The sequence below is a fragment of the Gopherus evgoodei genome, chromosome 2 (assembly GCF_007399415.2).
Source record: "Gopherus evgoodei ecotype Sinaloan lineage chromosome 2, rGopEvg1_v1.p, whole genome shotgun sequence".
Taxonomy (NCBI): domain Eukaryota; kingdom Metazoa; phylum Chordata; order Testudines; family Testudinidae; genus Gopherus; species Gopherus evgoodei.
Window position 1 is genome coordinate 28,795,375 of NC_044323.1, and position 12,268 is coordinate 28,807,642.

Sequence of the window (12,268 nt, forward strand, 5' to 3'; positions counted from 1 at the left end):
CACATATCAGCCCCTGGCTCTGTGCAGCACAGCAGTCTCTCCCCACCCCGCACCCCACAGCAGCAGCCCACTCTGCCTGCCGATTCCACATTAATGGTTCCGTGATTCCCTCCGAGTTCTCCCACAGCCTCCTCAAAAACCAGGAGTGGTGTCCTCAGCAGCTTTGTGAGCTCTCCAGGCTGAGGAATGTCAAAGCTTCCCAGAGCTTTGAAAAGGGAGGGGTGCATGCCTGCATAGCGAGATGCAGGGCAGCCGAGTTCAAAGCAGTGAACAGAAAGGTCACAGAGGGCATTGTGGGATACTGGGGGAGGCCAGTTATGGCAACATAATGAACGGCAGCGTCTACACTGATGCTTTGTTGTTTTAACTTTGTCACAAAAAGCTCTATGCCTCTTGTTGAGGTGGTTTCATTTTGTCAGCTAAACAGCAGAGTTTTGCTGCCAAAAGTAGCTTTGTAGTGTGTACACCTCCACTGTTTTGTTGGCAAAAGCTGCCTTAGAAAAGACTACAGGCAAGTAAATAACCTGGGTAATGCTAAACTGTGGAACCACCTTGAACAAAACTTTCAGTGTGGATGTGAGGACACTTTGTCTTTGAAGAAATAACTATATGAAGTTCTGTCATTAAGACTTGTAATTTACTGACTATTCTTGCAGATGTTATAGTCACAAGAAAGGCTGTATTTTTGGGAACTGAAAGACAATGTGCAGATTACTGTCTGCTCAAATGGAGAACCCATGAGGATGACCAGCACAGTGCTAAAGTACCACAATGGGACCATTTCCTTCACAGGTGGAAACAGGCAGACAATACCTTTCAGAAATCTCACTATCATGAATTTTGAAAAAAATCAATGTTCCTTGGATCAGAGGACAAAATGCTGAGATTGCTGCCAAGTGAACCCTCAAAGAACTAAGAGCTAGACCCGAGGACTTCAAACGTAACAGGTAGTCCAAAATGTCCTGAATATGGGTTGAATGCCCTCAGACATTGATCAAACCAAAAAATGTTTCCACTTAGCCAAATAAACAGACCTAGTAGATGGTTTTCTACTATTAAGGAGGTTCCTCTGAAATGCTTCTGAGCATTGCCTTTCCTCCTCATCTAGTCATGTCCTATCCATACCATGACTGCTCAGTAACAGTTGACCAGCCTGACCATGGGGCTGACTCACTACGTCAGGAAAGAGAGGAAGCAATTTGGGAGGTCAAACAGACAGATTGAGAAGGTCAGAGAACCAACACTGTCTTGGCCAAGCTGGCATAATAAGTACTAATTTGGCATAGTCCAACTTTAGTTTGAGGATATCTTGAGAGATTAAAGGGATGGGGGAAAGGCATACATCAGCTCTGTTCCCCAGTTCAGATGGAAGGCATCAGTCAGAGAGCCTGAACTGAGTCCCACTTGGCAATAAAATTGACAGCATTTCTTATTGTCCTTTGTTGAAAATAAGTTAACCAACAGGATGCCTCAATCCTGAAAATGAACCTCATCACACTGTTCTTTAGAGACCACTCGTGATTAAGGTTAAGATTTTGTCACCGTTATTTTTGGCAAAAGTCAGGGACAGGTCACAGGCAATAAACAAAAATTCATGGAAGCCTGTGACCTGTCCCCGACTTCTACTAAAAATAACTGACAAAATGGAGCTGATGGGGAGATGAGAGCCCAGGCCCTGCTGCAGGAGAGAAGGAGGGAAAGTCCAGCATTCACCATCACTGTGTCTGACAGCTCCAGGGTCTCCTGACTGACAGTGGTGGCTCAGGGCTGCGGGGCCAGTGGCTCAGAGCTGTGGCGTGCCCCACTGCACATGACAACTGAGAGTTGCTGGGGCTCCCTGCCACCCATGGTGGCATGAAGCTCCAGGGGCCTTCCATCATCCAGGGTCCTCCCGCTACCCAAGCTCAGAGCTCTGGCACCAGCAGCTGGGAACTGCAGTGTCCTCCTACCCCCATGGTAGCTGAGAGCTCCATGGCCGGCAGCTTGGAGCTGTGGGGTCTCCTCACCACCTGGGATCCCTCCACAGCCTGCCATGGCTCAGCCCACCAGGGCTTCTGGGGCCCCTTGCCACCCATGGCAGCAGGAAGCTCCAGGGACCTCCCATCATTTGAGGTCCTCCCACCACCTATGCTCAGAGTTCTGGAGCAAGCAGCTGGGAACTGCGGTGTCCTCCCACCCCCCATGGCAGCTGAGAGCTCCGTAGCCGACAGCTCGTTGCTGTGGGTCCTCTCACCACCTCGGATCCCTCCACAGCCCAATGCGGCTTGGAGCTCCAGGGCCTTCATCAGATGACAGCTCCAGTCCCACTACTCTGGGGCTGAAGTGGAAAATGTCACAGAGGTCTATGGAAGTAATGGAATCCATGACCTCCATGACATAATGCTATCCTTATTCATGATCGTTGGAGAAAGTCCTGGGGAGATGGCTGGCCAACAGATTTTGAGAGTCCGGCATGGGGCTGATGTCCTCCTTAATGCAGAAGTGCCAAAACTTTATTGCTTCCTAACAAAGCTGGTGGGAGCAGGCTCCTCCCTGCTTGTACACATTGCAGTAGTATTGCTGTATAAGAACATAAGAACGGCCATACTGATTAGACCAAAGGTCCATCTAGCCCAGTATCCTGGGTGGCCAATGCCTGGTGCCTCAGAGGAAATGAACAGAACAGGTAATCATCAAGTGATCCTTCCCCTGTTGCCCATTCCCAGCCTCTGGCAAAACAGCCATTGATGGCTAATAGCCATTGATGGACCTATCTTCCATGAATTTATCTAGTTCTTTTTTGAACTCTGTTATAGTCTTGGCCTTCACAAGATCCTCTGGCAAGGAGTTCCATGGAGTTGATTGTGTGTTGTACGAAAAAAATACTTCCTTTTGTTTCCTATTAATTTCATTGGTGACCCTTAGTTCTTGTGTTATGAGAAGGAATAAATAACACTTCCTTATTTACTTTCTTCACATCAGTCGTGATTTTATAGACCTCTATCATATGCCCCCTTAGTTGTCTCTTTTCCAAGCTGAAAAGTCCCGGTCTTATTAATCTCTCCTCATATGGCAGCGGTTCCATACCCCTAATAATTTTTGTTGCCCTTTTCTGAACCTTTTCTAATTCCAATATATCTTTTTTGAGATGGGGAGATCACATCTGCACACAGTATTCAAGATGTGATCTTGATATTTTCTGTCTTATTTATACCTTTCCTAATGATTCCCAACATTCTGTTCACTTTTTTGACTGCTGCTGCATGCTGAATGGATGGTTTCAGAGAACTATCCACAATGATTCCAAAATTTCTTTCTTGAGTGGTAACAGCTCATTTAGACCCCATCATTTTATATGTACAGCTGGGATTATGTTTTCCAATGTGCATTACTTTGCATTGATCAACACTGAATTTCATCTGCCATTTTTGTTGCCCAGTCACCCAGTTTTGTGAGATCCTTTTGTAGCTCTTCACAGTCCGCTTGGTACTTAACTCATAGACTCATAGACTCATAGGTCAGAAGGGACCAATCTGATCATCTAGTCTGACCTCCTGCACAAGGCAGGCCACAGAACCCCACCCATCCAATTTTATAACAACCCCTGTCCCAGGACTGAGTTATTGAAATCCTCAAAATTGGTTTGAAGACCAGGGATCCGGGTTGACTTAAAGGGCCCGGGGCTCTGCTGCTGCAGAGAGCTACAAGCCCTTTAAATCCCAGCCCCAGCCTGGCTGCTGGAGCTGTGGGGGAGATTTAAAGGGTGTGGGGCTCCCCACAGCGGCGGGAACTCCAAGACCTTTAAATCTCGGCCCCAGCCCGGTTGCCGGACCTGCAGGGGGGAATTAAAGGCCTTGGGGTTCCCTCTGTCTCACTAACTTCTTCATTTTTGTGTAGTCCCCCTTTCTGAAATTGAATGCTACAGTACTGGGCTGTTGTGGTGTTTCTCCCGCCACAGGGATGTTAAAATTAATTATATTATGGTCATTATTACTAAGCGGTCCAGCTATATTCACCTCTTGGACCAGATTCTGTGCTCCACTTAGGACTAAATCAAGAATTGCCTCTCCTCTTGTGGTTCCAGGACTAGTTGCTCCAAGAAGCAGTCATTTAAGGTGTCAAGAAACTTTATCTCTGCATCTCATCCTGAGGCAACATGTACCCCGTCAATATGGGGATAGTAGAAATCCCCCACTATTATCAAGGCTTTTTTATTTTTATAGCCTCTCTAATCTCCCTGAGCATTTCACAGTCACTATCACCATCCTGGTCAGGTGGTCGGTAATATATCCATACTGTTATTAGAGCATGGAATTACTATCCCTAGAGATTCCATGGTACAGCTTGGTTCATTTAAGATTTTTACTTCATTTGATTCTATGTTTCTTTCACATATAGTGCATTTCCCCCACCAGCACAACCTGTTCTGTCCTTCTGATACAATTTGTACCTTAGTGTTAGAGTGTCTCATTTTCTATCCTCATTTCAACAAGTTTCTGTGATGCCTATTATATCAATATCCACAGTTAATACGAGACTCTCTAGTTCACTCATCCTATTATATAGACTTCTAGCATTTGTATATAATGTGACAAAGTTCCTCCTCTACCTTAGTGGGTCCTGTGCTTATTGGCGGATTTGTTCACCTCATTGATCTTCTCCTCTTGTGGAACCCACAGTCTGGGTCAGCTCCTCCTGTGTCTGATCAGGAGTTGGGAGCTTTGGGGGGAACCCGGCCCGCCCTCTACTCCGTGTTCCAGCCCAGGGCCCTGTGGATCGCAGCTGTCTATAGTGCCTCCAGTAACGGCTGCATGACAGCTACAACTCCCTGGGCTACTTCCCCATGGCCTCCTCCAAACACCTTCTTTATCTTCGCCACAGGACCTTCCTCCTGGTGTCTGATAACGCTTGTCCTCCTCAATCCTCCAGCAGTCCACTCTCCCACTCTCAGCTTCTTGCCTTCTTGCTCCCAGCTCCTCACACACGCTCCTTCTCCTCTGGCTCCTTCCTGCCTGACCGGAGTGAGCTTCTTTTTAAACCCAGGTGCCCTTATTAGCTTGCCTTGATTGGCTGCAGGTGTTCTAATTAAAGTAGTTATCTCTACTGCCTTCTATAAAGATCTTAATTGGCCCCAGGTGCCTTGATTAACCTGGAGCAACTGCCATTTGGTTACCAGGGTCCTAGGGATTTGTTTAGCCTGGGGCTAACATACCTGTTTCTCAGTACTTTACTGTAGCCATCTGGCCTTGCCCCATCACAATAAGTACTTTAAAAACTTGTCACTTTTTAGCTGTCTGCCATTATATGATATAATTGAATGGACCTCTTTCTCATTTGACTGTTTCTCATCAGATCCCACCTGTATTTTATCATCTTTCATTCTCTCCTCCTCCTTAGAACATAGAGAATCTCCATTAATCATCTCCTAAGAGATGTTTCTGTCTGAACCACATGCTCCTCCACACTTGTCAGCTTCCCCCCAGCCATTAGTTTAAAAACTGCTCTATGACCTTTTTAATTTCAAGTGCCAGCAATTTGGTTCCATTATGGTTTAGGTGGAGCTCATCCTTCCTGTATAGGTTCCTCGTTTCCCCAAAGTTTTCCCAGTTCCTAGTAAATCTAAACCCCTCCTCCCTACACCATCATCTCATCCACGCATTGAGACCCTGCAGTTCTGCCTGTCTAACTGGCCCTGCGCATGGAACTGGAAGCATTTCAGAGAATGCTACCATAGAGGTCCTGGACTTCAATCTCTTACCTAGCAGCCTAAATTTGGACCTCTCTCCTATCCTTCCCTATGTCATTGGTATTTACATGTACCACAACCACCAGTACCTCCCCAGCGCTAAACATAAGTCTATCCAGATGTCTTGACAGATCCTCAGCCTTCACACTAGGCAAGCAAACCACCATGAGGTTCTCCCAGTCATCGCAACTGCAACCCTAACCCTGTTGGTGAGTATGTGAGCCACTGCTCCCCTGATCTTATTCCAGAAGCCACAAGACACATTGTAAATGTCTCGAAGCTCCAGGGCATTGATATGACATGACACTTCCTGCTCCGACCTCAAACCCTGAACCTTTAATGTTCCTAGATTTGCTCCCCAATCTATTGTGCAGGTATAAGTGATTACAGTTCTGGACAGAGGAGGGCAGGCAAAGGCAACACCCTTGTATACATTTTTCTGTTCTGTCCTCCATTGTAGAGAGACCAGATTTTCTGGAGGAACTCGGGAAAGCTTGTCCAATGACTGGCAGCTCAGGCGATAGACCAACTTCAACCATGATTTAACAGACAAAGCCACAATCTTACATGCTGAATCACATACGTGCATGCAGCCATATGTCCGAGTAACTTCAGGCATACACAGACCATTGCTGAAGGGTGAGATTGGAGATCCAGGCAAAGGCACAGAATTGTCTGGAATTGCTTGTGTGGTGGAAAGGCCTGCAAATTTGTAGAATCTAGTAGGGACCTATGAACTCAAATTTTTGAGTTGGTGTCAATGTCAACTTTGCTTTGTTCAGAATCAATCCAGATTGATGAAAGATTTTCAGTGTGAACTGGACAAGACCAAAGACTCATTCCTCTGATCTGCCTCTCATTAGCCAATCATCTTGGTACGAGAAGACACGAATTTCCCTCTTTCTGAGAAAAGCTATTACCACCATCATGCTTTTGGTAAAAAAACATGGAGCTGATAGGCCAAAGGAGAGAACTATGTACTGATAGTGTTGACTGGCAACAAAGACTCTCAGGCATTTCTGTGGCCTGGGAAGATCCCCACAGGGAAGATTGAAAGCAACACGCTAGTCATTGTGAGTCAATGTGGGAAGAATAGTAGACAGAATAACCATGCAGACTCTCATATACTTGATGCGTTTGTTGAGATTGCAAAGAATGAGGATGGGTTTCACCCTTCCCTTGGACTTGGGAATCAGGAAATACCAAGAGTAGATTCCCTTTCCCAGTGAAGAAGAGAACTTCCTCTAAAGCTCCCAGAGCACACAAAGTCAGGACCTGTTGAAGAAATAATGGCTCATGAGAGAAGTCCCTGAAAAGAGAGAGGGTAGTGGAATGGGTAGGGGAATGCACAGAAATTGTATGGTGTAATCCCAAAATGCTTAGGACACAGCTGTTCGTAGTTATGGTTTCCCAAGCACTGTAGAAGCAAGGCAGCCTGTCCCCAAGGTAAGGAGATGAGGTTGAAATGTTCACGACTGGTATGTTGCTCTCTATGTTAGAGTCCAGGGCAACGAGGAATACATGATCCACAAAATCCTGGGCTATAAATGTAACTGTGGCAGGCTCTAGTATCTTGTTGACAGGGATGGCTATGGTCCTGAGGGGTGCATCTGGGAACCTGCGGAAAATGTACAGCCCCCACCCACCCCTTGTTGAAGCATGCCATTGGAATCACCCTGAAAAGCCCAGTCCCACATCATCCTGAGGGCACCTCTTGAGGACAAGGTGATGTCAGGGACTACAGGTCTCAAACCCTGATCGTTTAGGCTCTTAGGAGTTAGTAAATTTCAACCTGCCACTCAGGGACTGCCTAACAGTAGCCAGAACAGAAGATGAACTCCAACAGAGCAGGAAGAACCAGAATCCAGTCCAGTCCTGGAATCTGATTGGCAGAATGCTAGGGGTTCCAGTGCTGATTGGTTCACAGCTTTCATATAAATCCAGCACAGGAACAGGAATACATGCAACTCGGTTCTTCCTGCCTTGGATCTCTTCCCCTGTGATACCTGCTCCTACTGATGCAGCTTATCTCCTGGTAACCTGACCTTACCTGGCTCCTGACATCTGATTCTTGTCCTGTCTCAGACTCTGACATCCTGGTATCTGACCTGGCCTGACTCACAACTCCTCTAACCACTAGGTCAGATTGCCTGCATCCCAGTCATGACACATTTAACTGCATCAAGGGTTCAGGATGCACCAACCCAAAGGAGCCCCCGCTGCCTTTGTCTGTAGCACAGGTGGCCCAGCCACAGAGACCACCCACAGAACTAGTGATCTAGTCCTGACTGAGTGGACAATTGGTACCTCAGACAACAAGGAACCTCCCAGGGATTCCAAACAGGAAACCAACTGTAACCCAGGGTATTAGACAGTGCTGATAACAGTGCTGACAATATAAGTCAGACATTTAGGAGATGCGGAGACACCAAAGATGAAGCCGCCACAGTCTAATGTTCTTGAATAAGTAGTAAATCAGGAATAAAGTGGCACAGCAAGTCCACTGCTGCCTGATACAGCAGTAGTGTGGAGACAGAGTGTCAATACCAATGTCGTTCATACCGGACTCAACAGATGCCCCACAGTGGTAACAGAGTCAACAGTATAGAGCCTAGTATCAGGGGGGTAGCCATGTTAGTCTGGATCTGTAAAAGTAGCAAAGAGTCCTGTGGCATCTTATAGACTAACAGACATATTGGAGCATGTACTTTCGTGGGTGAATACCCACTTAGTCGTAGTATAGAGCCTTTGATCAGGCATTGGTACCAGAGAGCCATTTGACGGCCCAGCTCTATCTCACATATTGGAAGATTCTACAAACTACACTAAGCTAAATTAAATCCAAAGGTATATCTAAACTTAATTATTTACAGAAAAAATCACAGAAACACTGTGATAAAGAACATTAGTGAGAGACCACACTGAACACTGTGACTCGAGCCACAGGGGACAAGAAGCAGCTGAAGGAGGTTGGTCCATGCCGGACTTGTATTGCTATTGGGGGGAGGGCACTATGAAGACCAAAAGGTATAGGTGCTGTCCCAATGGGTACTGCTAAGCAAAGTTATCTGACTTTGGTGTGCTGGGCACACACATACCTGAGTGGATTACACATCTGAAACCACCTGAAGAAGAATCAACCCTAAGAACTTTGCCTCAACAATGAAACTGAGGCCTTAGTACCAAGGGGATTCTATCAACTAATTATTTTATTCATTTATTTTTGCCAATGTGCTAAAATGGAGTAAGTAATGCTATTAATTAGCCCAACTACACTAATTAATTAAAGAAAGAAAAAAAGCTACAGGGTAGCAGATTGGCAGTGCTAAGTTCCATCTCATTGCCATAGGCAATAAGAAAGAACTTTGGGACATATTCCTCCCTTATGCCCTCAGGGGTGAGGGCTGCACAAGGGTACACATGGCACAGATGCAACCCCAATGGAAACTGCTGGACAAAAGAAACCAATCTTGTGGCTATAAGGTGCAGACTCCCAGAAACAGAATTTACATGGACAAACAATTGAAAATGAAGATCCAGATATTGCTCATTTTCTAAGTCAATCATCAAATATGACCACACTAGTCATTGTTGCAATATGAGTGGATTAAATCAGGACAGAGTTCTCACAAAAGTAAAATCTATTATACTGCAAAAATACTTTCTGAAACGAAATGATGGATCCCTATTTCTAAAGGGATTGGACAAAGCACTAAAAAACATGGTCTATTTCCCTGTCAATGTACTCTCGAGTAAGGCCCTGACTCAAAGATATTTAGCACATAACTCCAATTGAAGGCACCTAAATATGTTGAGGATCTCAGCATAAATGAGTGACTACTGTAGGACTTTGTTATTTCTATATTCTGTTATTCAAATATGCATGAGTGCCAGCCTAAAATAAACTTAGTCTGAATAACATCACAAGTGCCATCTCATGACATTAATGTGCCAAAGGTACAGAACCCAGAGAAACATTGGTTTACCAGAAGATTGCATCACAGCAGATTGTTTTTAATCAGGAGTAGATTCCACAGGAAAGGAGTCTATGGCATTTCTGTGGAATTTACACATTTATATGAGTGCATCCTTAATTTGTTAATTCTTCACTTACCAATGATGTTGTTTTGTTGTAACTGGATCTGTGCAAGAGCCTTTGCTTGTGATAGATAGTCAAGATTGAATTTTTGACTTGTAAGCAGGTGCCTTTTTTTGTCTAATAATTCTTGTATTTCATTCTCTGTTGAGACAAATAACTATTATATGAGTCACAAAGAAAATATGTAAACAATGTATCATTCACTAAATTTGAAACATATATAACACACAAAGAGGGGAAAATTATACTAATAGTTACTTTTATACTATTCTTCCCATACGTAACTTTTAAATTGACGCCATCTAATTCCACCTGGCATTTACATAGAACTTTTAAGGACTGAAAGGCAGCTATCTGTGGAGTGAAAAAAATAGCTTTTTCACAGCACACAGCAATACTACACTACATTTTCAGGCATGTTGTGAAAAATAACATTGTATCAAACTGAGGTTTCATAGAAAATTTAAACAGAATGAAATTCCTGGAGATGGAATTTGGCCAGAACATTGAAATTAACAAATTCCAGTTCATATTTGATCACTAGTTACATCATAATTTGAACTAGAACTTTACCTTAAGAATTCAAGAAAGCAGAGCAGATACACTAGCTACAGCATTGTTATGGGTCAGGTATGGCCACTATCTTCCATTCAGAATGATGTAAAGAAGCCATTGTAATCAGGTGGCTGAAACAATAGCAGTAGTACCCAAAACCATAGGCCTATAGAAAACTGAGTAGAAGCTGAAACATGTGGCAAGGGATTTCAAATGCAGACATTAAGACTTTGATTGATGGAACTGCATGCACACTGAAACACTCAGGAAAAGGAAAGGAAAGAGAGAGATAAGCAGATGGAAAGTTAGACACACACAGCCTGAACAAGCTGGCTGAAAGAGTTTGGTGCTGAAAGCAAGGAAGCTTTCTCCTGGTTTTGGTTCATCCTGTGATCAGAGAAGCAGGACTTTGAACATTCCTTGTAAATAAACAAGACTGCATCAAAGAAATTACCAGAGTCCATCATCAATTTCTACTCCCAGCTAGAACAACCCTCAAGTCCACAAACATTGGCTAACCATTCGAGTTTTAAAGGGGGTAATTGTTAACACTTGCTTGAGAAATGATTTGTTATATTAGATTTTACAAGTGTTTTTATGTGCCATCCTTGTACATGTGAGTATGGGTGAGTAAAACCCCCAAGATAGTCCACCGTTGTATTTCTCCAAAAATTACAATCTTATAAAACATTATCTGAATAAAGCCTTATTCTAGTAGTCCTCGACTTACCAGTGAGGCTTAATTGGAGTGGTGGTAGATTTGGCAGTGGAGGTATATCTGGAAAAGCTGAAGGCAGATTTGCAAGCAGGAGACGTTTTCTTAATGCTATCTGTTCCATGTCATTTTCTTAAAGATAAGATGATTTTAAACTTGACTAATGAAGTGATAAGTTTTAAACTCTGACAGTCCAGTATATGAACGATTTAAATCTGCAGTATTGTTTTTGCTATGTTTATCCCAGGATATTAGAGAGACAAGATGGGTGAAGTAATATCTTTTATTGGACCAACTTCTGTTGATGAAAGAAACAAACTTTTAAGTGTACACAGAGCTCTTCTTCAGGTCTGAGAAAGATACTCAGTGTCACAGCTAAATAAAAGGTGGAACAGAGTGCTTGGCATAAGGAGTGGGGCTGTCAATTAATTGCAGTTAACTCAAGTGATGAATTCAAAACAAATTAAATCAATTTTAAAAAAATCACAAATAATCACAATTTTAATTGCACTGTTAAACAATATAAATTTAAATTAGTATTCTATTAAGTCTTTTTGGATGTTTTTCTACATTTTCAAATATATTGATTTCGATTACAACACAGAATGGAAAGTGTATAGTACTCACTTTATATTATTATTTTTATTACAAATATATGCACTGTAAAAAATATAGTGTTTTTCAATTCACCTCATACAAGTACTGTAGTGCAATCTCTTTATAGTGAAAGTGCAACTTACAAATGTAGATTTTTTTTGTTACATTACTGCACTAAAAAACAAAACAATGTAAATCTTTAGAGCCTACAAGTCCAGCCAGTCCTACTTCTTGTTCAGCCAGTCGCTAAGATAAACAGATTTATTAACATTTACAGGAGATAATGCTGACCGCTTCGTATTTACAATCTCACCTGAAAGTGAGAACAGGCATTCGCTTGGCACTGTTGTAGCCAGTGTTGCAAGGTATTCATGTGCCATAGATCCTAAACATTTGTATGCTTTGTCCATCATACCAGAGGACATGCTTCCATGCTGATGATGCTCATTAAAACAATACTGCATTAATTAAATTTATAACTGAACTCATTGGGAGAGAATTGTATGTCTCCTGCTCTGTGGTTTTACCCTCATTCTATCATATGTTTTGTGTTATGGCAGTCTTGAATAATGACCCA

At 43.3% G+C, this 12,268-nt stretch overlaps 1 protein-coding gene across 1 annotated transcript in view; it reads right to left on the bottom strand.

The window, feature by feature from the left end:
* Positions 1-9,831: 9,831 nt before the first annotated feature.
* Positions 9,832-12,268, bottom strand: part of LOC115644800 — a 33,511-nt gene continuing 31,074 nt past the window's right edge. Inside the window, exons 9-10 of the mRNA XM_030549269.1 lie at positions 11,110-11,226; positions 9,832-9,965 (exon numbers count right to left, since the gene is read on the bottom strand). Of these exons, the coding sequence (XP_030405129.1) occupies positions 9,832-9,965; positions 11,110-11,226 (251 nt within the window). The remainder of the gene's footprint in view (positions 9,966-11,109; positions 11,227-12,268) is intronic.